General features: G+C 51.5%; 1 protein-coding gene across 7 annotated transcripts in view; it reads left to right on the forward strand.

The window, feature by feature from the left end:
• The window catches only part of ZNF516 (zinc finger protein 516), a 96,767-nt gene that overhangs the window by 54,894 nt on the left and 14,930 nt on the right, over window positions 1–26,943 (forward strand). For all 7 annotated transcript variants that reach the window (XM_081563325.1, XM_081563324.1, XM_081563331.1 and 4 more), the window contains exon 3: window positions 20,044–21,408. In XM_081563325.1, coding sequence (XP_081419451.1) covers window positions 20,044–21,408 — 1,365 coding nt within the window. The remainder of the gene's footprint in view (window positions 1–20,043; window positions 21,409–26,943) is intronic.

Consider the following 26,943-nt stretch of genomic DNA (forward strand, 5'->3'; position numbering starts at 1 on the left):
CTTTAAAAAACAGATTTCTGCAGAATTCATGAGATAGGATTTACACAGGTTATTCTGGCGTTGGACTTGAAATACGTAGTAGTGGGGTGGATCAAACGTTTTCGTCTTTAAGAAATAGAAATTGGGGCTGTTTTTTTTTTTTTTTTTTAAATGGTGAAGTTTGGTAGGGTAGGGCCATGAGGTTAAAAACAGGCATTAAACCTTTAAAAGCTCTTTTTCTTGTAAAGCTTCTTGGCTGATAGAGAAGTGTTGTTCCTGGCCTCACAGTGCAGTTCAGCGTGTCCCCTGAGGTGGCTTACAGAGCTCCTGAATTTCAGGTGCGAAGAAAAGGGTTGCAAAGTCCTGACTTGGGAATTTTGTAAACTCTGAACACAAAGTTCTGGACAGGTGGTGTGTAACACCAACGAGAGAAAGAGTCTCTGCAGTTTCCATGGTGACAGCCTACTCAACGCTTAGAACAAATTCTTGCTACTGATCACAAAAGGGCCCCAGGCTTGCACGTTAGTGGGGAAGAGAGAAAGCTGCCCCCCAGAGCGGCCCCCTGAGCGAGACAGCACCGGGGGACGCCGGATTCCTGGATCCGTGTTAAACATCCAGATTTCTTTCCCATTCTGGATCAGAATTCCTTGGGTTTTTCTTCCTTGAGTTCAAGATCCTTTTCTCTGAGTTTGAAGGTCTGTTGTGTTGCGGGGGGTGCTGCTTTAGAAGCCTGTAGGTTTTGGAGCAGCAGTGCTCGAGGCTGCCTCCCAGCGCAGGTGCGGGGAAGGCGGGTGAGGGGCTGGTCTTCCCTCCGTACCAGGGTCCAGCATCAGCCTCACCCACCCTGCTGCCCACTGGTCATCGTCTCCCCCATCGTGCTCAGCCCCTTTGCCCTCCCTCTGGCCCCTTTTCTGTCCTAGGGCAAACGGAGGAGACAGGACACTGGGTCACACCCAGTGCCCAGCGAGCAGGGCGAGGCGCTGCGTCGGGGGCGCGGTGGGCTCGGGTGACGGTCGTCCGGTCGCAGAGCCTCCTGTGCTTGTTATCTCTGTGTGTCCCAAGGCCAATGCGCCTGGAACAGATCACTGCGACCCTGCCCTTGTCATTCCCACAGGCCTCCTCTGGGTACCCCCCACCCCCCCACCCTGGCTGCAGGAAAGTGTGTCACTTCTGGGTTCCCCCTGATGCCCTCAGTCGGAGGGGCCTTCCAGGGAAAGGTTTGTTGTTCAGTGGCTCAGTCGTGTCTGACTCTTTGCGGCCCCATGGACTGCAGCATGCCAGGCTTCTCTGTCCTTCATTATCTCCTCGAGTCTTTCAAATTCACGTCCATCGAGTCGGTGATGCCATCCAACCATCTCATCCTCTGCTTTCCCCTTCTCCTTTTGCCTTCGGTCTTTCCCAGCATCGGGGTCTTTTCCAGTGAGTCGGATCTTCATATCAGATGGTCTAAGTATTGGAGCTTCAGTTTCAGCATCAGTCCTTTCAGTGACTATTCAGGGGTAATTTCCTTTAAGCGCAAGGTTGGGTCCCCCAAAGCTGGTCTTCTTGCCTTAGAACTGCTTACCCCCAGCTCCTCTGCCCCCAGACGAGGCGGGGAGAGCCCAAGGCCCCTGAGTCCAGCCCCACCGCCTCTCCTGCACGGGAGGGACCCTTGGAGCCACCGAGGCTCTGAGAGACCCGTCTAGTGGAGACTGGTCGTTGGTTTGCGTCCCCTGAAGGTAATACCGGCTTCTGCTGTGTCTCCCATGAGTACGTTTGCTCTTCTCAGTGAACGAACGATACTGCATATAGATGAAAAGTAATATAGATGAAAAGTAATTTTCTTCATGACCTGTGATGCTGGCGTTTACATCAGTGTTGACACTTTTTTTTTTTTGGACTGAGCGTCTGACTCACACAGTGCTTCCTTTGAAGTCATTCATGTAAATAATGTATTTGTTTAGCTGAAAACATGTTAGAGGTTCAGTACATAAAAAATACAGGATGCCTGGTAAGTCATTAGAGCAGTTTAGGGAGGAAATATTGCTACGTTCACATAAACGTAAATATTGCAGCAGTTCACATAAACATCGAATAGCGTTTTTTAGCATAAGGGTGTCCCATATAACATTCGAGACACAGGCTAAAAGTTACTTGTCTTCGATCTGCAATTCAGATTACCTGGCTACCCTGTGTGTTACCTGGTGTGTGTCTCTGGGTGAATCTCCTGGCAGGTGGTTATTTTAGGACACCCAGGAAATGCCTGGTCTTGTTTCCTGGCCTGCTTGTTGACTGACTAAGACCTGTGCAGCAGCTCTTCTCACTGCTGGATGGAGAGCTCGTGCTATGAATGTTGGAGTGATAGTTAGCTGAGGAAGAAAAGGGAACGGCTCTCTGGTGGAGATTCCTCGCTCTCTGGTTTACAGGTATGGATACTTTGAACACGTGCATAACCTGCATTGAGGGTCAGAACAGTGCTGGTGGAGGAAGAGATTCAGGAGAAAATGAAAATTGCATTTATTCTGTTTGATGGATGAAAAAAATCTTAGCATTTTCTAATACGGAAAATGCTCTATGCACTTCCTGGAGTCAGGACCATATGACATATTTGAGTGTCCTATATAGCGTGCGACCACTGTGACTGTGACGCTTTCTGAAACCCGTCCTAGAGAATGCTGCTGCCCCGGGGTGGCTGTTCTAGCATGGATGTCGGTCATCAGAGGAGGGTTCTGCTCCGTTTGGAATTTGGTAGGTGGAGTTTGCTGCTCTCTCATAGGTCCGTGCTATTTCATGGTGGGGTGTCAGTATTCCATGATGTGTGTAGTATTGGGGTCACAGCTTTGCCCTAACCCTGTGGGACCCTGGCAGTCGCCCCCAAGAATCTGGGAGCATGGTTAGTAAAAGGCTCCATCTAGCCTGAACTGCTGAAACTTACCCTACATGCAAGGGCCCATCTCCTTAATTCACAATAAGAAGAGCCCCAGGAATCCTCCAGACCATACTCTAAGGAAGCTGTGGTGCATATACACAATGCAATATTACTCAGCTGTTAAAAAGAACACATTTGAATCAGTTCTAATGAGGTGGATGAAACTGGAGCCTATTGTACAGAGTGGAGTAAGTCAGAAAGAAAAACGCCAATACAGTATACTAACACATATATATGGAATTTAGAAAGATGGTAACGATGACCCTATATGCAAGACAGCAAAAGAGATACAGATGTAAAAAACAGACTTTTGGACTCTGTGGGAGAGGGCGAGGGTAGGATAATTTGAGAGAATAGCATTGAAACATGTATATTATCATATATGAAACAGATCACCAGTCCAGATTCGATGCATGAGACAGGGTGCTCAGGGCTGGTGCACTGGGATGACCCTGAGGGATGGGATGGGGAGGGAGGTGGGAGGGGGGTTCAGGATGAGGAACACATGTAAACCCATGGCTGATTCATGTCAATGTATGGCAAAAACCACTGCAATATTGTAAAGTAATTAGCCTCCAATTAAAAAAAAGAAAAAGAGCCCCAGATATCCTCCAGACCATACTCTAGACCTGGGCTGCCCAGATGTAGGGACAGGGTCCTGTAATCTCCGTCTGTGATCTGTAGCCTGTCATTTCAGCAGCAGTCAATAATGACCCAGGACTCAGGACCATCCTCCAAAGCAGCTTAAGAAATTTGGTTTATTTACTGGGTGTATTTCTTCTGATTCTGAATTGATTTTGCCTATGCGTGATCTATCCTCATTCAGTTTTGGTTAAAAAAAATATTCTGTAAATATGGCTGGAAAAAATCTGGCAGATCACCGTTGTCTTGGGACTCCTCCGTCCCTAGATGAACCCTTGGAGAATTTGTGACGCCTCCACCGTAGCGTCCACGGTGCAGATGGACAAGCTCTAGAAGCAGTGGGCGCCTCCCTTCCCTCTGACCTCTGACCTCAGACTGTGCAGAGAGCTCTCGAGTTCATTTTGCAAGACTGATCTGTAATTGAAATAGAAGGTTCTGGAATCTGGTCTCACCTTGAAATGAGGCCTTCGTGAGTCAGTGAAGGTCCTGACCCACCTGAATGGGATTCGGAGGTGAGTGTTGTCTCCTGCCATCAAGGTCTTGTCCCGCCTTGTTGCTTACCTGGCGTTGAAGGCGAGGTTCTGCCAGGTCACATCAGGCAAGCACCTGTGGAATATGCAGGGAGGCCTGGGCTGCGCTGGTCTCTCCCCGAGGAACTTCAGAACTGCAGGCTGGATCTCTGTAACTTCTCCTTTTCCACCTGTAAAAGGGGGGGACGTTGTCTTCCTCCTGAGGACCCTTCCCTTGGAAAGACGCAGTGAACCCTTGCGTGGACTCCTGTGATCGCCGACCTTACGGGAGGGGCTGCCTGCTGCTGGACAGACTCCTGGCACCTCTGAGCTCACCAGTGGAAGCCTCCAAACGCACTCAGCACAGGGTTTCCATGCCGACGCCAGGCGGCAAGGTGATGCAACTTTTAGTTGCAGGATTACAAGCCATTCTGAGAGGACCTCTTGGCTTCTTTCATGAGCTAAAACTCAACCAGCCGATAACAAACATAGGTTTTCCTTGTGTATCTTAAAGATTTTTGCAGAGGAGAATTAATACTAGACAGTTTTATTTTTCCATTTTGTCCTGTTTTATAATCGGAAATTCCTTTTCTCCTTCACTGCCTGTCATTTAAACTGTTTCTCTTGTTCTTTCATTGGTGGAACCGGGAAAACACTCCTCCTTTCCCGTCTCCCCAAGATCACCCTGCTCATCCTCCTCGACCTTCTTGATGGGGTCCGTGTGCAAAAGTGTGTATAGTCCATGATTCCTTTCCATTTAGTGTGTAGATATCTCCAGTCCTCACTTCCCCATAAACACAGAGGCACTTCTATAGCCTTAGGACTGCCTCATACTTAGTTCTTTTAGTTGGAGACCATACTCGATTTAACCATTGCAGTGACTGCATTTATGATTCCTCGGTTTCCAGAAAGTTCGTCCCCAGCCTCATGATCTCAGGGACAACCTGCTTATGTCTGATCCCCACCATCTACCTGTGTCCACTGCGGGGCTCTGGGAGCTGAGCAGGGGAGAAAAGTGAGTGTTAGCCGCTCAGTCGTGTCCAACTCTTTGCCACCCTATGGTCTGTAGCCCACCAAGCTCCTCTGTCCATGGGATTCTCCAGGCAAGAATACTGGAGTAGGTAGCCATTCCCTTCTCCAGGGGACCTTCCTGACCCAGGGATTGGACCTGGGTGTCCTGCATTGCAGGCGGATTCTTACCATCTGAGCCACGGAGCAGGGGGGAGACGTGTGCTTAACCCTTGGCTCTTGCAGGGAGAGTCCTGAGGCCTGCCGCCTGGACCTGCAGCCCTGCGGGGGGCACACACCGCAGGGGCTGGGACAGCGCTGCCCCCCCGGCTTCTCCCCGCGACCTGTCACCTCAGCCTCACTTTAGGGCGTATCCTCCACATCTCCAGCCAGCAGCTCTGACTTGACTGAGTTCTGGTCCGCGCCACCAAAGACCAGGTCGGCCTTATTAGCATGTAGAGCGACTCGGCTGAATTTGGCTGGTTTTTATGTTAACTGCTCGAGTGGCCGTAATCTTATTTAAAATGGCAATAATGATCATTGATTGTCTGGTGCCTTAATCAATATTAAGATTAAATAAAAGGAAGCTCTGCCTCAAAATGGCCAGAGTTACACAGTTTGATGCATGTGCAAAGCAGAAAAACCCATGATGGCTTGAGTACCAGACCCGCCTGGTGACTAAGCTCTACAGAAACATCTTCAGAAACTCCTTTTACCTTTGAAATACATAGTCTGTGGCACAGTGTATTTACTTTTTTTTTTTACTATAAGTAAAATCAGAGAACTGTGAAGTGTCTGACTCTGTGACCCCATGGACTGCAGCACGCCAGGCTTCCCTGTCCTTCATTATCTCCCAGAGTTTGCTCAAACACATGTCCATTGAGTCAGTGATGCCATCCAACCATCTCATCCTCTGTTGCCCCTTCTCCTCCTGCCTTCAATCTTTCCCAGCATCAGGGTCTTTTGCAATGAGTTGGCTCTTCGCATCAGGTGGCTGAAGTATTGGGACTTCAGCTTCAGGGTTGATTTCCTTTAGGATTGGCTGGGTTGATCTCCTTGCTGTCCAAGGGACTCTCCAAGGAACTATGCATTTGTTTTTTTTTTAAGAAATAATAAAACTTTTCAGTGCAGTATTTTCTCTAATTGAAAGCTACCAAGTTAATATCATTAATTACATGCAAAAAGGGATTTAAAAAAATCCCTTTAAGTTTTTTTACTTTTTGACTTTAAACAGCAGGAAAGTGTCAGTTGTAAATTCTGAGATAACAGGTTTTTACTGAGGATTCCTTAATAGGATAAGGTGTGTGTGTGTGTGTGTGTGTGTGTGTGTGTGTGTGTGTGTGTGTGGTTAGTTGTGTCTGACACTTTGCGACCCCATGAGCTGTAGCCCGCCAGGCTCCTCTGTCCGTGGAATCCTCCAGACATGAATACTGGAGTGGGTTGCCATTTCCTTCTCCAGGGGATCTTCCTGACCCAGGAATCAAACCCACAACTCTTGCATTTCCTGCATTTCCAGGCAGATTCTTTACCACTGCTCTACCAAAGCTGTCTGTGGATTATGCACTTATTTAAATACTTTAACAAAGCGTGTGTTAGATAAATGGATGCATTGCTCGCAAATCTCCTTGGTAAAAGCAGAAAGCCCTGAATGTTTCCACCCTGGGTGAAGGCAGAAGAGTGTTCAGATTTTGAAGGTTCGGAATTCCTGGAGTTGTCCCTGATAGCTCTAATATCCACGTTTTCACGGGTTAATACAGTTTTGAAAGAGCAGAGAGGCCCGTGGAGTAAAACATTTAAGACTGAAGCCGTGCGCGCAGTTCTCTGCCCTTGCCGAGGGCAGGGCGAGCCTGTCCTTTGAAGTCAGGAGGCAGGGACCAGAGGAACCGCTGGGTAAGTTGCACAGAGTGGAAGCCCTTGGAGTTCAAAGGCATCGCACGGAGACCCTTCGCCAAGTTTCATTTCAAACCTTTGCAGCAGTCCTCAAATGGTCACAAGCTGAGAAGCGCTGTGAAAATCTGTTTATTTCTCAGCATCCCAGGCCGCCCTGACCCTGTGCTCGCCAGGTTATTTATGGAGGTCTTTGGGGCCATGCTGGCCAAACATGAGAGCGGCTGGACTTCCTTGGCTCGTCCTTCTCTCCTCTGTGCTTGCTGATTAACAGCGGCTGAAACTGGAGGTTGATCTGGAGGAGGGAGAATGGAGAAGTGGAGTTCATGTTCCTTTCTCTAGCATCACCTTGGGATGGAGGCAGTGTTTAAGATGGAGGGAATTGTGTATCTTCAAAAATACTCTTTTTGCCAATGATGAAGACTCTCCCAAGTTTTCTTCCCTATGAATCTGGCAGCCATGGTCTCCACTGTGGAGGTTCAGTGTCTAGTTGGGCGTGCGTGCTGAGTCACGTCCGCTCTGTGACCCCATGGACCATCTCCTGCCAGGCTCCTCTGTCTGTGGGATTCTCCAGGCAAGAATCCTGGGTTGCAGGCCCGCCTCCAGGGGATCTTCGTGACCCAGGAATGGAACCCGCAACTCTTGTGTCTCCTGCATTGGCAGACAGGTTCTTCCCCACTAGCACCGCCTGGAGAGACCTGCTGCGGGTTCAGAGAGCTCCCCACTCCACTGGAAGAGGGAGGGCCGTGAGTCTTGTGTGGTGCGGGACCCCCAGGGGCCCTTCTCCCTGCAGTGCTGGCCTCCTCCAGCAGGACTGATGAAGCTTTCGTGGCTTTCATCAAATGGCTCAGCACTGCGTGGTTTTCGTCCCTAGCTTTTGCTTGTCTTTCCTGGGAGCCTGGCCTTCCCTCTCGGTGAGACGCAGTGGTTCAGCGAGTGGTGTGGGAAGTCGGTCTTTCTGTCTGTGTGTCTTGTGTGGGAGGATTGTGGCAGGCGCAGTGCACTCCACTTGGGCTTCCAGGTATGGAGAAGGCTGCTAACAGCGTGTCGATTCCTTTGCCAACATGTATCATTTCATCTGAATGAAGGATTCAAAGCCAGGCTCACTCTGTGTTTAGTGAGAACAGGAATGGCAGGTGCCTGTTTGTATCATCCTTCTCATGACCCGTCATTAACAAAATTAAGACCATCATTTAGGAACAAAGCTAGAATTTTCTGGCTTATTTTACCTTTCCCATGGTTAAATGATTCTAAGCCAGTTTGGCAAGATGAAGAATGCTTTAACAAGCTGCAGTGCTAATGGAGTGGGTAGCCTTTTGTGGGTTGAAGATAGTCTTAAGAAAACCTAAAATAAAAAAAGGAAGCTTGAACGGACAGTTCTGAATAGGTTGGAATATGGAATACGCTGTGGCTCAGATGTTAAGCTTTGAGAGTCACCAGTCCCAGGAAGGCTGTCGGGCGTCCGCCTGGCCCACTGGCTGCAGTGGGTACCCTGCCCGGAGACGTGCCTCTCATCAGCTGACTCCTAAAACCTCACATTAAACTCAAGGGATGCAGACTTTTAAAAGAAACCCACTAAATGAGGAAGATCATAGCTGGTGTGCCAGCTTTACATAGGATTATTTTTTTCAATGAAATGTTAAGTGCATGCTCATGTGCTATTCACGAAAAAAGGGAAAATGCCCTGTTTCAGAAGAAATAAGGATTTTCCCAGAGCGGGATTTTGAGCCGTCAATGAGTAATGCCAAAAGCCAAGAAGTAATAAATGATGTAGTTTACTCAAGCACTTAGGAGTGTACATGTGTATATGTATATTTAAGTCTTTCAGGTTCTGGCAGAAGTACTGTTTTAAACTGAATTTGTTCAGAGTGAGGGCAGAGGATCACGTGGCTTTGGTGGCATCAGTTTCTCCAAAGCATCTTTTTGTTTCAAATGTTTAATTAAAAAAAAAAAGGTTACATAAAATTCCTTAAGCTACTTGGTAGTTATACAAGCTGTTTAAATAGTGTATCAATTTGAGAAAATATTTACAGAACCTTTTAAAGAAACAGATGTTCACTCAGATACCTAAAAACTGGGTTGGAACATTTTCATTCATGGGCTTTGTGAAGATTTTTACTTGGTCACTAGTGTTGCGTCCTTCTTTAAAGACTCGTTTTGGTTTCAGTGCTACCCAGTGACACTTAACCTGTGCCAGAAATGGGTTAGATTAAGAAGATGTTTTCTGTCTCGGCATAAAATCAGTTTCTGTGGGGTGATGCCATGGGGGTATAGGGGCCTAATTCGTTGAGAGAGTAGAATCAGCTTTTAGTTTAATGATAGAACAAACCATGTCGGAGCGCCTCACAGCCCCACAGCCTCACCTGCTGGGCCAGCCCTGGCCACCTTGCTTCAGACCCACCCAGGCCTCTGATACGGGGAGAGTGAAAGTGTTAGTTGGTCAGTCCTGTCCGACTCTTTGCGACTCCTTGCGACCCCATGGACTGTAGCCCACCAGGCTCCTCTGTCCGTGGAATTCTCCAGGCAAGAATACTGGAGTGGGTAGCCATTCCCTTCTCCAGGGGATCGTCCCAACCCAGGGATCTCCTGAATTGCAGGCGGATTCCTCACTGTCTGAGCCACCATGGGGACCTGGGCATCAGTGGGGCTGTGGCGCCGTGTGGGAGGCACCTCCGCTTCAAGGAGGCTGGTGGAGGTCGGCTGACGCAGGGTCCCAGGCGCTGATGTCAAAGGGCCTCTCGGAGCCTGGTCCAAGGGTGTTTTTGGTGTCATATTGGGTGTAATTCACTTTGGTATGTGGATGATGTTATCCCTACCAGAAAAATGATTTCTCCTTAGATGATATTCAAGTGCCTGCCTTTTTTCCCCTCAAAATACTGTTAACTTCAAAATTATCTTCTTAGCTGATGTAGGAAGTGGTAGCCCACTCCAGTACTCTTGCCTGGGAAATCCCGTGCACTGGGGAGCCTGGCGGGCTCCAGTCCATGGGGTCACAAAGAGGTGGACATGACTGAGCAACTGAGCATATATCTTCTTTTTTTTCTCTCTAATTTCACTTGACGAATTAGTTGTGCCAGTGGTAGCATTTACTGTAGTCTTTTGAGGGCAGGGTTAAGAAATAGAATTTTATTAATTTTGGTTACTCATTTTAATTAATTTTGATAATGAATTTTTTTGTCATTAAATTTGGTCATCAGAGTTCTGCTCCAGTATCCTTGATCTACAAAAATAGAATCTTTATACAGTGCATACCCATGCGGAGGAGACGGAGGAAGCAGGCCTGTTAAGGAAAGTTTTACCTGAATTGTTCTGGGCTACCATCTCTCCCGCACACTTAGGGCTCCATGTCTTTGAGAAAGCCGCACTGTCTGTTTCAGGATTGTTGGTGGATTCAGGTGGGACCCGATGCTGGTGGTGAAAAAGAGGGTGTTACTGACACCTGGGAATTTGGACATCTCTTGTGTCGACAAAAACGTTTCAGCGAAAGCTCAGATATCCTCATCTGTGCCGATAAGTCAGCAGAACCTCGAAGGGGTGGACTGGAAAGGGGAGGCCTTGTGAGACGGGAAAGCGCCTTTCCCCGCCTGTGCTGTTAAGAAGAATCAGCTTCACTAGGGCCTCTGGAGCGGAGGCAGGCAGGAGGTACCTGGGGGTGCTGGTCGGGGGTTGCTTCCTCGTCGTGACCGTGACCTCGATGGGCAGTGGCTGGGATATCCACCTGAAGGAGAGGCTGGTCAGAGGTCACAGGCCTGCCTGCACCCGGGGGCGCTACTGTTCCGTGGCAGGAGCCAGCCTGCCAGGCTGAGGCGGGCACGCCACTCCCGTGGCCGGCTCGTGCTGGACGACCTGTCCGAGCCCGGCGCCCTGCTGGCCGGTCGGCGGGGACCAGGTCCCCGCGTGGCCATCGCTGGGTGCAGGCGGGGTTCCAAGCCGCGGGTGAGACAGTCTGTCCGCCGTGAGCCCGCTGACGAGGCTGCAGTCATGATGACACGCGCTTCCCGCGCGCCGCGTGGGTGACTCACAGGCTGGCGCGGGGACCCGCCATGGAAACACAGAGGCTTTATGACTGAGGTTGTCTGCAGCGGGTGGATGATGCTTCACTGTGATTTTCAAATCAACTGTGAGCAGCACCGCTGCGAGGACACGATGGCCTTGAGAGTGTGGAGGGCGAAGGGGACGAGAGGCTGTCCCGGCCGCCCCCACGGCCGCCTCTGCCTGCCCAGCGTCCACCGCCCCCGCCTGCCCCCACCTCCAGACCCGTCCATCGTGCTTCTGAGCCTTTGCTGTTGTTGTTCAGTCACCAAGTCGTGTCAGGCTCTTTGTGACCCCACGGGCTGCAGCACGCCAAGCCTCCCCGTCCTTCAGTAACTCCCAGAGTTGCCAAAACTCATGTCCATTGAGTCGGTGATGCCATCCAACCATCTCATCCTCTGCTGTCCCCTTCTCCTCCTGCCTTCAGTCTTTCCCAGCCTCAAGGTCTTTTCCATTGAGTCAGTTCTTCGCGTCAGGTGGCCAAAGAATTGGAGTTTCAGCCTCAGCATCAGTCCTTCCAGTGAGTATTCAGGACTGATTTCCTTTAGGACTGACTGATCGGACCTCCTTGCTGAGCCTACCCTGTCCTGCAGACAGGGCTCCAGGTGGAGCCAGAGTCCAGTCCGAGCTGGATCCAGGCCCTGACAGCCCATGCTTGTTTCACCAGCTGCATCGCTCCACGGCCGCGCTGGCCAAGTTGCTGGGGACACATCGCGACCTCTGGTCCCCTGATCTGCTGTGTGAGCGTCCGGGGCAGGGGTCCAGTGTGCGGGGCTCCTTTGACCGTGCTGCCTTTGTAGACTCTGCTCTGGGGGCCGTGTCCCCTGTCACCTGCCAGGCATGCCATTGCCCCGGCCCTGGGAAGCTGTTCACCAGGCGTGTCCCTGGAAACTTCGTGTCCACAGATCCTGTTCACGCCTGAGCTGTGGGCTGGAAATATTTTCAGGGGACGAGGAAGGTGTGCATCGCAGAGTTTGCTGCTGGGGCCGTGAGGGTGCAGCATCGTCGCCCGCGGCTGAACAGACTCTATGTTCTCCGGGGGACCACAGTGCGCACGCGTGCATGCCTGGGCACACACACGTATGTTCACGTGCACACTTGTGCACAGTGGTAATCCCGGCATCTTTGAGGCTGGAGGGGGTGGTAGGGCAGTGCTTGGGGTGCCCTGGGGTGGCAGCGAGGCCATAGAGGGAGCGTCCCCGTGTCCAGCTGACCAGGAAGGAGATGAGGGAAATGTCCACCATGGCCCTTCCTTTGCTCCTGCCATTTGCTGAGCTGTGTTTCAGGCAAGTTCCTGGGGGTCAGTCTGTGCCCCTGGGCGCTTTGCAGAGGCTCCCGGCAGGAGCAGGAGGCCTGTGTGCCCACCCTGGCCACCTGCCCCTGGCAGAGTAGAGATGGGGTGATTTCAGCCTCAGGCCCGGTGCCCCAGGTGTGTCCCGGGACCTCATGGGACAGCAGGCCGCGTGGGCCGAGCGGTGGCCTTAATCTCGTGCAGGGACCCACGTGGATGCACGGCCGTGGAGCAGTGGTTCCAAAGACATGGTGACTGTGCTGGGTGGCCGTGTGGTTTTTCCCCAGATTTTAAAAATAGTAACATTTCACTTTTTGCAGTTACATGTTTTAGGTTTGGTGCGTATGTTTCCTGGAAACCCTGAAGTCTCTTGACATCTGGGAGTAGAAGAGGAAGCGGGGACCCTGGGTTCCTGCCTGTGTAGCTCGTGGTGGGCAGGGCTCGGCCACGCTAAGGTTTTCAGGGTATGGGTCGATATCCTCAGCTTCTAAAAATAACCTCAACACACACACACACAAACACACACACACACACACATTTTCTCCTTTTAAAGAATGGCGTATTCACTAGGCTTTGAATTCTGGACTTTGTAATTGTCTGGTTGTGGGAAAGGGGGAGAGTTCTCAGGACTTGAGGTCATGTGGCAGCTACCTGCTGAGACAGCAGCTGCCCCCGTGGTCCCCCATCCCAGAGACTCTGCCGTTCTCTTGTGCGAGGCTGCGCCTGCGTGAGCCTGTGTGTGCACGGCTGTGTGTGCACGGTGTCCGCGTGTGTGGCTGGGCATGCATCTGTACACACATGGCCGTGACTGTGTGTGACCATGTGAGTGCATGCTCACGGGTCATCTCTGTGCCTGGAGGAGGGAGGGATGGGGACAGACAGACAGTGGAGGGAGCGGGCCGGGTGGTTCCAGCTATAGCCTGGTGACCCAGCAGCCCGTTAGATACGCGGGCTTTGCGAGCGCCGTGTCTTTGAGCGATCTTCGCTCTGGCTTCAGCTCTGCCGCCAGGACCAGTGCGTCTCTGCAGTACCGTATAAAACCGTAAGCTGCAGCACCTGGAGCGAAGCGGAGGCTAACAGTGCCAGGCCTGGCAAAGGGTTTTCACGTCAGAGCAAAGATGTGGCATCAGGGGCTGCGGTTCTGAAAAAGTGGGTCTAGGTCCCAGAATCTGGACGTTGGATCAGTGGTGACTTTTCAGGTCACTTCCTGTTTCACGTCTTACTGTTATGGGGGCCTGACTCAGCGTTCCGGGGAGGATCCGGGCCCCTGTCCCCCAAGGGGCCTTGGGGGCGGGGTCCTGCCTTCACGTGGGTGCCAGGGGAGAACACAGGTCAGAGGTCACAGGGGAGGTGAAGTGGAGGACGCGGGGCAGCTTCTGGGCCCTGGCACATGGCCTGGCTGCTGCCTTCATCACGGTGCTCCGTGAGGGCCACGTGTGTGCACCACTCACCACGTGCATCCGGCCAGAGCACCGCAGCCACGCCTGGGTTTTGTTTAAAGAGAGAATGCACTGGTTAGTATTGACCTGTCCAGGGCTGAATCAAAGTGGCGACCAGTCATGTCCCTGCCCACCTCCCCCCAGATGTCTCTCCATGCTGGGGGCGAGTTATTTGGTGGCCTGATCCCAAAGCTGCAGGTCCCCTTAGACAGCCCTGGAGGGGACGCGAGGCCAGTGGAGGTAGAGTTGGCCCAAGAGCCCTTTCTTTTGAGTTCAGCTCATAGAAGGTTGGAAAACCCTTACTTAGCTTTAAACGTTTTTAATTCATAGATTCATGGCTCCTGCTTAGCCAGCGAGCTCCTGGAAAACAATCACAGAAATATAATATTGCAACGCCTTCTTAAAATAGAAATATGACTAAAGGATTGACAAAATAAACATTAGTAAGTGGGGCTTTCCCGAGATTGTTCTGTGCGGCATTGGTCCATTGGGGTTGTCATTCTTTGTTTAGACTTTTAAGTAACTGGATAAATTGAAGGGGAGCTTATACAAGTCAAGGGAAAAACCAAAGATATGTATGCAAGAAAGGGTAATACATGTATTTCCTCTAATAAAAAAAGGGGAGAAAATGAAAGCTAAAGTATGGAGAAGTATGTGAAGAATAAATGTATATACCTTGAGTTTGCATTTTAATTAAAAACAGTTTAACTACAACCCATTGTACTGCAGCCTGCTTGAGAGTCCAGAAACAGTTTAGTGATGTGACTTGGAAAGATTTGCTGCAATTCTAAGTAAAATATAAAGTAATTCTTTCCACTCAGTGTCTCTGGTGGGCTGAAACATTTGAGATTTATTATTTATAAAGTAGCTTGAACTCCTCATGTGAGCAATACAGAAAGTCTCTATTTTATATTCACACACGTGTAACCGTCAAAGGCTATAGGATCCCGGTGCCCAGCTTCTGGTTGGGATGAGACGACTCAGCAGACAACTGGTGCTGCTTAGTTAACATCCCTGTGGTTCCTTCTCTGGGGTCAAGGCTCTGACCATGCGAGGTCAGGACCACCCTTGTACACATCGGCTGGAGCGCTAAGAGAAGAGATGCGGAATGAGCCAGGAAGGGCTGTTTCCTGCATACAGTCAGGTTCATGAAATAATAAAGTTTTAACTTTGCGGGCGTGTAGGTGACAGACCCTGCCAAGTGCTGCTCGGAAACTGTGTCCCGGGACCATTCAGCCCCCTCCCCCCACTCTGAGTACACAGATAACAGCACTCCAGGAGTGAAAAGAATTTTGATTCTGATGTAGACAACGTTCTGTGGGTGGAAGGATGTGGAGAAGTCAGGCCCCGTCATGTGTATGCTGGGATCTGGATCACGCCGGGCCAGGCCCCCTTTGGATCTGGATCACGCCGGGCCAGATCCCCTTTGAGGCTCCCCTTTTCTGTGCGTTTCTGTCAAAAAACCGGACATTTGACAGTGCTGCCTTGCAGTCTGAGCCCCACAGTCCGATGCGGTAGATCCATCATTTTAGCGAAGTTCATTTTAGCCAGATCATTCAAGTGCATCACTGGTTTAAAGCTGTGCCCATTTTCTTCTCTGAAAATACTGGTGAACATGCTTTAAGACCTTTGGATGAACTCCTTTTATCCATTTCAGATACGTTCTGTACTTGCAGGAGAAAACTGCACGATTGTACTGATGCACACTCTGAGCGGCTTCGCTCGCTGAACCTGAGTGTTCCGTTTGAGGGTTGATGCCTCCTTGGCCCCTTTCGAAAGCCAAAGCCAGGCCCGCGCGCCGAGCGAGCGCGGGGAGCGCGCGCCCTCTGCTGGCGAGGCCCCCGCACGGCGCCGGAAGCCGCGGCCCCTCCCCCGCGGCCGGCGCCGGGCCCCGCGGGCTTTGTTCTGCAGGTCGCGTGTGACCGGCGTGGTATCTGAAGGCTGTGCTGAGAAATTGCCCCGGTTTCCTAAAGAGGGTCATTATAGTTCGTTTGTAAATGCACAGAATGCGGGTCTTGTATTCTGGGATAGTTAAGCAGCAGCAGAACTTTCCAACCACGCAGCTGCTAGTGTGTATCCATAGTCCCTGTTGTATGTTGGCGATTCGCAGCTTCCTTCCCTTCCGCAGTCTTGATCCGACCTGGCTCTCTTAAAACACATCTGGTGATAGAACAGACACAGGTGGTTTGAGTGAAGTGGGTTCCTTGTAGAGGTTGAGGGGCAGTTCCGGATGCCCTGTCCTTAAGGAAGGGACAGGACTGGAGGACTCTGTGAAACAAGCTTCGCATGTGAGGCTCCCCTGGGCTCCTTCCTCTCCCTCCTTAGCGACGGTTTAAAATCTAAAGTGAAAGAAACACCTTCTTTCACCAGTTCCTTCAACTTGAACACGCTTCTTTATGGTAATCGATTTACTTTCGATTTGCCTTTGTAAAGTGGAAATACTCGGTATTCTTCAGAGCGCGGTTTGTAAAGTTTTGTGTTGTGGTTTCTTTTTACTTTTACATTTGATTGAACTTTGTCAAATGGACAACTTACAGTTTCTTTTTAGGATTTTGGGTTGAAGGAGGGTGTATAAAAGGTACAGTAGTCATGAAAATATTAATGGACTTGAATCTATTCACTTCAGCATAGATTTGATTTTTTCAAAAATACACCAGTGGCCCGAGTGACCTATTTTTATGGTTGCGTCAATAAGGAAGCCGTAGGTTCTAGATTTCCAGAATGTGACTGTGTTCTGTGGCAGGACACACTGCTGTCCATTAACTGGAAGCTTGGGTGGACACACGAGGCATTTGATCAACCTCTAAAATGTTGACGTTGTAATCTCTGAACAGGAATGTTCTTTAGAAAGTTATTTCCCAGATTGCAAGCGTTAAGTTTTCTTTTGGCACCTGGTTACTCGGTTTAGTCACAAGTCCTGTATTTAATCTGTAACTGTTTTTCTTCAGAAATCAAAATCTGGCTTCCACAGTGCTAAGATATTTATTGAATACGTGTTTTTCCATAAACGCAAAGAAGTTACCGTTTTGTGAGTTATTTATGTGAACAGATTAATTACTGAAAAGGAAAACTTGAACTCTGTATTCAGTCAGCAGAAAAAGGAGCAGGAACAATTTAGGGAATAAAATATTTGTTCATGCCTAAAATATTTAAACATGACCATTCACTTGTCACTCATTGTTCTAGTTCTGTCTGGTTTCCTTATCACTGAGATCTTATTATTAATATTATCATTGTTGTTCACATTGCACGTGTAATGAGTGAGAAACCTTTGAGAAAGAATACTTGTCTTAAAGAGACACTTTTCTGACCGTAGCACCGAATCGTCCCAGAGAGATCCTGGGCCGTCAGAAGTGGTTTCTGTGCTGTTCTCTGTGGAAGCAAAGCCTGTGCTTTTGCAAAGGGTGGTGAGGCGGAACTGGGACTTTGGCTTTATTGCTGGTGTCGTCCCCGGGTCTGGAAGCATGGTGATTTCCTTGTTTGCTGTAAGCACTCCTTCCAGCAGCCTCCCAAGTAGGTCACTCGGTCACATGCTCTCCTGGGCGCCCCTCTGTACACGACAGACACGCAGCGTGCCTTCGCCCCTTGGTGATTTTCCCTTTATTCTCCCAGAAGGAGAACTTCCCCATCGAACCAGCCTGGGGCAGAGTTTTTCAGCATTTCCTTTGCTTCACTTGCACAGAAAGCTTATTAAATCATGTTTGGTAACTGAGAAGCCCCATGGATATTGTAGCTGAAACTTTTTCTTAAGTCATTTTTGCGTTGTATCCAAGATATCCTGAGATGGTGATAATTCTCCGCATCGCAATTCATTGAGAATCAGTGTTTCTGAGACAGTTTTAACTGAAATATCTTTTCAGGGACTCTTCCCCGCCCCCGCCCCCAGACATTTACGTGGTTCTCTCTTTGTTAATTTCTTGCATGTCAGATGGGTAACTCTCAAGTTTCAGTTAAACCGTGATGCAAAACAGTTCTCATTTCTCTTACAACATCTTACCTTGTATTCTGCCCTGTGTTTATATTTGTCCCTTTTTAAGGCAGGGTAAAGCATTATTAAAAAAGGATCTTTTGAGAAATATTTAAAAACGGATGTTCTCGCTGTCACAAGCTTTTGGTAACTGGTAATAGTTGCAAAAGTTACTGGGAACTCACAAATATTAAAAAATAGAAATAACTGCTGAAATCTCATAGTTAGTTTTTAAAAAGATGGGTGTGTGTATTTTTTATTTCTTTAGGTGAGGAGCACACGCTCTCGGGGCATAGACCCGTAGCTGTGGCTCCGGGCTCCAGAGCGCAGGCTTGGCAGTTGGGGTGCACCGGCTTAGCTGCTCTGAGGCACGTGGGATTTGCTGGACCAGGGATCGAGCCAGTGTCCCTTGCATTGCAAGGTGGATTCCTAACCTCCAGACCACCAGGGAAGCCCTCAAAATTACTTTAAACACACAAGTTCTTCATTGTGAGAATTCTCAGGCTCACAGTGCTTGGGATATTTTTTCTTTGAGGGAGGGTTACTGTATGTCCCAGACACAGCTCAGATCACTAGAATAATTTGTATGTAGGCTCTTTTCTGTCTCAAGAACCTCCTCGCTGCCCCCACCCCCCATACACTAGTTTGGTGGATCTTTTTTTTTTTTCCCATGAAGAGGAGCAGCTTGGAAGGGGCATCCTTACAGCTTTTGGAGGGGAGACCCCATTACCTGACATGCAGTTTGGGTCCTCCCTGAGCGCCAGCTGCCATCTAGGGGCGTCGCTGCAGGTTTTGGGGTGGGGAGACCCCGTTACCTGACATGCAGTTTGCGGTCCTCCCTGAGCACTAGCTGTCATTTAGGGGCGTCGCTGCAGGTTTTGGGCTTCCCGGGTGACTCAGTGGTAGAGAATCCGCCGGCAATGCAGGAGAAACAAGAGACTCAAGCTCAGTCCTCGTGTTAGGAAGATCCCATGGGGTAGGAAATGGCAACCCACTGCAGGATTCTTGCCTGGAGGATCCCATGGACAGAGGAGCCTGGTGGGCTGCAGTCCATGGGGTCGCAAAGAGTCCAGCATGACTGAGCAATTGAGTGCGCGTGTTTGTGTGCACGCGTGTGCTCACACACACACACACACACACACAGTCTGCAGATATTACATCTGGGTTTTAATAAAGGGAGTGGGGCTGCTAGCCGAGTCTCCTACTCAGATTGGTCCAGGATCACCTCCTGGGGAGGTAGGGGCCACAGGGGAGCGTCTCCTCCTGACCCCTCTGCTGCTCTGTCATTTTGAGTTTTACTGCATCACCACATGTGTGCACCTCCTCTTTTGGAGGGAAAGTCTGACTTCTGGAATTGCAGACCTGAACTCTTTTGGGGTCCGATATGAAGAGTTCTAGAAACTTGCTGTGCACGTGAGGCTCAGCTCTACCCCTCAAGAGCCCCTGACCCACAGATGGTTCAGTGTTTGGAAAAGTCAAGCCGAGTTTACCCCAGAGCATTGGCTTCTCGCCCAGCAGTCACTGGACAAGGTCATTCCCATCCCCTGGGCCCCTCCCTGGCTGAGGGTGCAGCGGGTGGGCGAGGGCTCCACCACCCACCGCGAGGCTTTCCGAAGCCACATTGCCTGCGTGAGCCTCCAGGCAGGCCCCGGGGTGGGGAGTGGGGTCCCCACTCAGGGAAGGGCACTGTTTCTCAGGACATTCCCCCACCCTGGGAAGCAGGTCAGGGGGAAGGTGAGGGGAGGGATGGTGAGTGTGACCCCCCTCGCCCCTGAAGGAAGCTGTTGGTGTCCAGGTTTTGGACCTGAACGTGCGACTTGACAGGCTTCCCTGGTGGCTCAGATGGTAGAGAATCTGCCGGCAGCGCTGGAGACCTGGGCTTGCAGGACAGTTATGGGGCCCATCCTGGGTCAGACCAGTGGCCCATAGTTTCTGAAGCAGTTGCAGGATCCCTCGGGGTGCAGTCGTGGGGGGAGAACACTGTTTCCTGGCCCTGCCTCTGCATGACCACGGGCTGAAAGTTGCACAAAGCCGTGTCTGTCATAAAGAATTAAGTCCTTATTCTGTCTTTTGATACAGCTGGTCCCTGTCTGTTAGCTAGTGGTGGTGTAGTTACATATCACTAGATAGGCAGCTATGTTATCTTCCTTTGCATTCTATTGAGTCATTTAATTGAGAAATGAACATTAAATAAGGCTGGTTTGCCCTCGAGTTTGGTCTGCCCTTAAGAGAGAGCTGCTAATCCATCCAGGCACTAGATCACACTGTTCCTGAACTCCACCTGCTCCCCTCTGCGGGGCACAGGGCAGTTTGGGTGAGCTCTGCTGTCTCCTGTCCTGATGAGAAACAGTAACGTCACATTTTATGTTTCAATCCTCCAGGGGCAAAGCCACACCGTTGCTGCTTCCCCGAAGACGTCTCCTTGACCGTGCTCTCCAACGGAGACCAAAGTCACACACTTGGAAACAGGCCGTCAGGAAGAGTGGCCGGGGAGCCCGGCGCGGGGATTGCGGCCTGCGTGTCCGTACTTGAAAGCAGCAGCAGGGACGCTCCCAGGAGACCCGAGCCACCGCGGTGTTCTGTGGACTTGAAGACTCCAGCGTGTGGCCCCCAGCAGGAGGGCCCGGGCCCCAGGGACACGGTTGACCTCCCTCCACGTCCAGCCCAGGTGGCGGGTCTGCAGCCGTCCTCCGACAGCCAGGTCACCCACCCCCGCGAGAGGCCACCAGATTTGCACACCAAGGAGCACTCCGCGACGGGGAAATGGGCACCGGCCCCGGACCTGGTCCCACTGGACCTGAGCGAGCGGTCCTCGCGGGATGACCCTGGCCGCCGGGAGCTGGCCTCCTCGCTGCAGGCGGCGCTGGCCGTACACCCGTGTCCCTACTGCAGCCACAAGACCTACTACCCCGAGGTGCTCTGGATGCACAAGCGTGTCTGGCACCGGGTCAGCGGCCAGGCCGTGGCCCCGCAGTGGACTCAGCCCAACGGCTACAAAAGCATCAGGAGCAACCTGGTGTTCCTGGCCCGGAGCGGACGCACGGGGCCCCCGCCTGCCCTCGGGGGCAAGGAGTGCCAGCCTCTGCCCATTGCCCGGTTCACCCGTACCCAGGTGCCAGGCGGGGCGCTGGGACCCAAAGGCAGCCCCTCACCCCTGGGGGTGCCCACGAAAGCCGCCAGCCTGCCCCGGAGCAAGGAGGGCCACCCCGGGGGGCCCTGTGCGCTCTGGACAGCCGGCCCCGATGGGCCCCGGCAGACCAGGCCTGGCCCCGGCCCTGAGCAGCCTCCGCCCAAGCCCAAGCAGGAGGCCGGCCCCAGACCTGGGCCCGCGGTGGGGAGCGGGGGCTTCAGTAGGAGCACCACCCCCACGCCCACTGTCATCGCCCGGGCGGGCCCCCAGCCCCCCACCAGCGTCAGGCAGGGGGCCGGCCTCGGGCCCCCAAATAAGCACAGTGCCCCGGACACCCCCAAAGCCAAATTCAGCCCTCAGCCTCAGGGTCAGCCGCACGGGAAAGGCGACGGGGGCCCCACTCTACCTCCCCGGGAGCCCCCTTCCAAGGCCGGCTCCAGAGGGCCCGCAGCCCCTCAGGGCCCACCTGCCCTGCACCCCGTCAAGCAGGAGCCAGCATCCGAGGGCCCCGAGAAGCGCCTGGACCTCCTCAGCATCTTCAAGACGTACATCCCGAAGGACCTGGCTTCCCTCTACCAGAGCTGGGGCGCCAGCGGCCCTGTGCTCGAGCACAGAGGTGAGAGCTGTGGCCCTGCCTGTGCGCCCCCCGGAGACCTCAGGGGGCCCCCTCCCTGCCTGGGCACCTCAGGGGGAGTCCCCCGCCTGCCCACCCCCCTGATGACCTCAGGGGGAGCCCCCCGCCTGCCCACCCCCCTGATGACCTCAGGGGGAGCCCCTCACCCCCCAGGGGATCTCAGGGGGAGCCCCCCGCCTGCCCACCCCCCGACTACCTCGGGGAGCCCCTCGCCTGCCCACCCCCCTGACTACCTCAGGGGGAGCCCCCCACACCCCAGGGGATCTCAGGGGGAGCCCCCCGCCTGCCCACCCGCCCGGGCACCTTGGGGAGCCCCCTCCTTAGAAGGCCATGGGCTGTCTGCCTGCTGGGTCTGGGTCCTCAGGCAGCTGGCCTGGCTGTTGTGTGCTCCCGCCCTGTGTGTGGGTGTGGGTGCTTGCTTTCCCGCGCCCCTGACTGCCCTCCGGGGGCCGGGGCACTTGGCGTTGGGCCCCCTGCTCCTGCTGACACCCCTGCACCCCGGTCACGTCCCCTCGATGCCAAGCAGGCGGCCTCCAGGGCATGTCCCCACTGGGCCGTTTTCAACAAGCGTCAGTGGACGTCCACTGCCTGCCGTGTCTGCAGAGACAGGGTGTTCACTCGAAGTGGCTGTTTACGCTTTACCTTTATGCGTTTGTGAGTGCACGGGATATGGAAGTGGAGCCTCTGGAGAGCAGGAATGTGCCTTCCAGTGTTTGGGGAGTTGACGTGTGCTAAAATTCTGGAAAAAACTACGCCTCCTATCACTGTCTTCGTATCTTCCCAGTGTCTCAGAATTGATGCCTGTTGTTATTCAGTTGCTCAGTCGTGTACGACTCTTTGAGACCCCACACCAGGCTTCCCTGTCCTTCCCCATCGCCCAGAGCTTGCTCAGACTCAACGTCCATTGAGTCAGTGATGCCATCTGTCACCTATTGCTGATAATAGTTAGCAATTGCAGGAAGTTTGCCAGCTCCATGGAACGCATGGGTGGGATCCGATGCCCTTGTTCTTGATTATAAGTGAAAAGACTTTCCTGGCAGTCGAGTGGTTGATACTCTGTACTTCTACTGCAGGGGGCGAGGGGTCAATCCTTGGCTGGGGAATTAAGATGCTGCATGCCCCATGGTGTGTCCCGAAAAGTAGGAAGGTTTAAAAAACAAAAATTTTGGGCTTCTCGGGTAGCACTAGTGGTAAAGAACCTGCCTGCCAATGCAGGAGACATAAGAGACGTGGGTTCGATCCCTGGGTTGGTAAGATCCTCTGGAGGAGGAAATGACAATCCACTCCAGTATTCTTGCCTGGAGAATTCCATGGACAGAGGAGCCTGACGGGCTACCGTCCACAGGGTCACAGAGTCAGACACAAGTGGGCACACACCTGCCACCTTCACGTTCTCAACAGTGTATCCGAGAAGTACAGGTTATTCTCTCTGAGATGGAGGAAAGGTATGTAGGTTGGCCGTTTGTGTCTCACACCAACCTCAGTTCTTAGACCGGGTCCTCGTGGCCCCTGAAGCAGAGAAGACTCAGACCAGTTGATGGTGAGTTCTGTGGGCGCTGTGTCCCTGGTCGCCTTCTCCCCTCCGTGCAGGGCTTCCTAGAGGCTGGCCTCCCGACCCTGCATTTGCACTGGTGTTGAAATGACTTCTGCTTAGTAAGCCAGACTTGAAGTTCATGGGTTGCATCCCACGGCCCACAGGACTCTCCGCTCTAAACCTGCCAGTTGGCGCCTGGTGAGCAGCAGACACACCTGCTTCCTAAGCGTCTGTGCTGCTTCTGGGTCTGCTTTGTTGCCTCTTCCCTCCAAAAAGGAGACGTGAATTCTAAGTTAAGGTTTAGAGAACTTCAGATGACAGAATTTGAAGTACCAGTGGCCTGAAATGTTTTCCTTAAGATTTTTAAAATAAACAGTTCTAAGACTTTCCCCCCCTTAAACAGAGGTTCCATGTTTATCTTTTAAAGTGAAAAATGCTAAGTCGTCCGTGAAGCCTGTTTGCTCTCTTCTTGGATGATTCACTCTTCTCATGGATGCACTGAAATATGTCAGGTGTGAGTGTGCAGACTGATGGTGTTTTCCTTCACCCTGGTTTGGGTTTCTTAGGTGTGTGCATGCTAAGCCGCTTCAGTCGTGTCCGACTCTCTGCGACCCCATGGACTGTACCCTGCCACGCTGCTCTGTCTGTGGGATTCTCCAGGCAAGGATACTGGTGGGAGTTGCCATTTCCTTCTCCAGGGGGTCTCCCTGACCCAGGGATCGAAACCAGGTCTCCGGCATTGCAGGCAGATTATTTACTGAGGGTTTATGATGCTTTTAAAATGTTGCAGCTGCAGGGAAGCCCAGCAGGCGTGGCAAAGTCCTGTTTTAGAGCGGTGAACAGGGCAGGGGTGTTTTCCTGTGATGGAGACGTCTGCTCTTGCAGCTTGGAAACCAAGTGCATCTGCCTCCCAAAAATTACATCAGCATGTGCTGAATTAACAGTAACTAAACTGTTGCAGTTTTGGTGTCTACTCCTTGTTGAGCACCCATTTTTCTTTTTTTTTGAGTACGTATGTGTTTGACTTTGGCATCAGGAATCTAGAATCTTGGCTAATTAATCTCCATTCATCTCCAGATAATCTTGCAGTTCAGCTCAGTCGCTCAGTCGTGTCCGACTCTTTTGAGACCCCACGGACTGCAGCACGCCAGGCCTCCCTGTCCATCACCAACTCCTGGAGTTTGCTCAAATTCATGTCCATCGAGTCGGTGATGCCATCCAGCCATCTCATCCTCTGTTGTCCCCTTCTCCTCCAGCCCTCAATCTTTCCCAGCATCAAGGTCTTTTCCAATGAGTCAGTTCTTCACATCAGGTGGCCAGAGCATTGGACTTTCAGCTTTAGCATCAGTCCTTCCAGTGAATATTCAGGACTGATTTCCTTTAGGGTTCCGTGGAAGATAATCTTTGCAGCTGTCCTGTTCCAGGAGTCCCAGGACTTTAGGGGTACTATGCTGTCCTCTGACTCAGTTTTGTGTATTTCCCTGTGGGATTTGATTTGCGGGGTGAAGATCGCAGCCCCTCACCCCAGTCCGTGGGTGACATGGATTGCTATTAGCATCACCTTGTAGTGGGGGAGATGGAAACGTGCAGAAGGGAATTGTATAAAAAGAGAGGAACTCATCTGTTGTGGGCATGAGATCGATCCTTGTGGAGCTGCAGGTGTGATTCTGTCCTTCTTCAGGGACGAATTGCCTGGAGGTAGAACGTTGCACTCAGGCGATGCCTCTAAGACATTGAGGTTTTCTGAGGTTAAGAGAGAGGATTCTCAGAGAGCTTTTCCCCACCTGTGTTTTGACCGAATGATGTTTGTGTAGAAATGAAGGGTCTGGAAGTTCTGCCAAAAGAGAAAAGACATCACATGGGAATGGTCAGTGTCACTTCTCTTAGGGCTCGAAGCCTTATCGTTTAAGGATGAAAAGAGCTACATTTTCTGTGATCATTCTGCAGCGTAGATCCCTGGTCTGGAAACAGGTATGAGGGTAGCATAAATGGTTTGTGGATAGAATAAGTCATAAAATAATACATTATCTGCATGTCCAGACTTTGTATCCAGCCTGCAGTAGATGATGACATGGATTTTAGAATAAAAACATCGAAAGTAAAAGAATAGGGTAATTCCAGATAATATATAAAGGTTTTTCTTGTTGGGACTTTAAAAAAAACAAACTCTTTTATGCCCGAGACACGTTGATAGGGTGATGGAAGAGGTGGGCTTCCTGTGTGTGCATCTTGGTCGAGTCTCTGCGGGATCCTTCTCCTTGCAGGGGCCGGGGCACCTCTCAACATAATGAACTTGAATGAGTGTTGGCAGGGCTTTGGGGGCAAGTCTGCAGGTGCCTCCCGAAGACCTTCCGGGCCTCTCCCTTTCCTTTCTGAGCCCACTTTATACGCAACTTTACTTTTGAGGTCAGAGTGTCAGAGCCGCTTGCTCACCAGGTAGCCTTCAATTTAAATGAAGTGTGTAACCTTTCTTACTAGCTCAGAATTTTGGAGTAGCTTGGGCATAATATTACTGACCATAAAGGGCAAGGGTCTTTTCTTTAAAAAGTAGGGAGAAAATGATGTGATAGAATGCATGGACGAATCTGTGTGTGTGTGTGTGTGTGCGTGCGCGTGCGGGCACGTGCATGCATACTTAACACAAGGAAATCAGAATGGGTCAGTGGCTACACGAGCTCAGGGGTGGGTATAAAACCTTATTATCCTGCTTTTTCTGCTGCTGGTTTGGATGGGAATTACTTACAAGAAAAGCATCGCAGTGGTTTAGTTTCTCGTGTTGTAAGGATTAGCTGCAGAGGCCACGTGAGGGGGTTCATCCTCAGTGGGTGACCCGGAGGCGCAGTGAAAAGCTGCACTCAGCTGCAACCCGATTACTCTTTGGGAAAATCTGGGCACCCACAGCCGTTGTCCCTGAGGGTCTTCATAGCACCCAGGGGACGGAGCTCATAGTGAACGGGAGGGAGGAACAGGAGCGCTGGCGAAGCTGAGGTTTTCTTAGGCCAGAATCCGAGAAGGGAGCGACTGTCCTCAACAGCTGAGCTGTTGACAGAAGCAGTCTCAACGCTGCCATGCTTGGAAGAACTGGGGAGTCCAGCACCCTTAGGAGCCCCTCTCGAGCCCGTCAGTTGGTCATCCAGGGACGTCCTCCTCAGCTTTCCGCCCCACCGCAGCTCGGTCAGAAAGCCAGGGACGAGGCGGGTGGGCCCAGCACAGGAGCCCGGGGCTCCTGGGGTCACCTGCCCTGGTGACACTTTCCATGTCTTACTGGGAGCTGGGGCTCCCGTCTCGGCAGTAAGGGATCTTTCATTGATGACGGGGGGCAAGTGGGTTAAAACGTGCTGTAGTTCTCCTCACGTCCCTGAAGGAGGCTATGGGAAGCTGGGAACTTTGTGGGCAGATTCTTCTGTTTCTTGGAGACTCACATTCATGACTTGTCCCACGAGAAATCTGCCAGGATCTGCTCTGCAATCCACACATTTCCTTGACTGTTAACTCATAAACAGTATCTGTAAAGTAGGCTTCCCAGGTGGTACTAGTCGTAAAGAATCCGCCTGCCAGTGCAGGGGATGGAAGAGATGGGAGTTCGATCCCTGGGTTGGGAAGATTCCCCTGGAGAAGGAAATGGCAACTCACACCAGTATTCTTGCCTGGAGAATCCTGTGGACAGAGGCAAGTAGCATTAATTTTATATTATTTTTATATGCTGTCTCTTCTGACTTAAGACGAGAAGCGTGATTTGGTTTCAGGTAATTTGGCAAAGACCCTCGGTCATCCTTGCACTCACCTTTTGCATTCAGATGTCAGGCTCAGGGTTCAGAAATGCTCAGCTCAGGGAACATCATTTAAAAAATTTTTGTTGTTATAGGCATAACTTTTTCTAGGTAGTATTTCTGATTTTTTCCTTCCTATTGAATTGAGATACCATTGAGCCATTGATACCATTGGTAGGGAAGGTCAGGCTCCAGAAAGTGGTTTGGGAGCTA

Source organism: Giraffa tippelskirchi, chromosome 14 (genome assembly GCF_054371585.1).
Source record: "Giraffa tippelskirchi isolate mGirTip1 chromosome 14, T2T-mGirTip1v1.2.pri, whole genome shotgun sequence".
Taxonomy (NCBI): domain Eukaryota; kingdom Metazoa; phylum Chordata; class Mammalia; order Artiodactyla; family Giraffidae; genus Giraffa; species Giraffa tippelskirchi.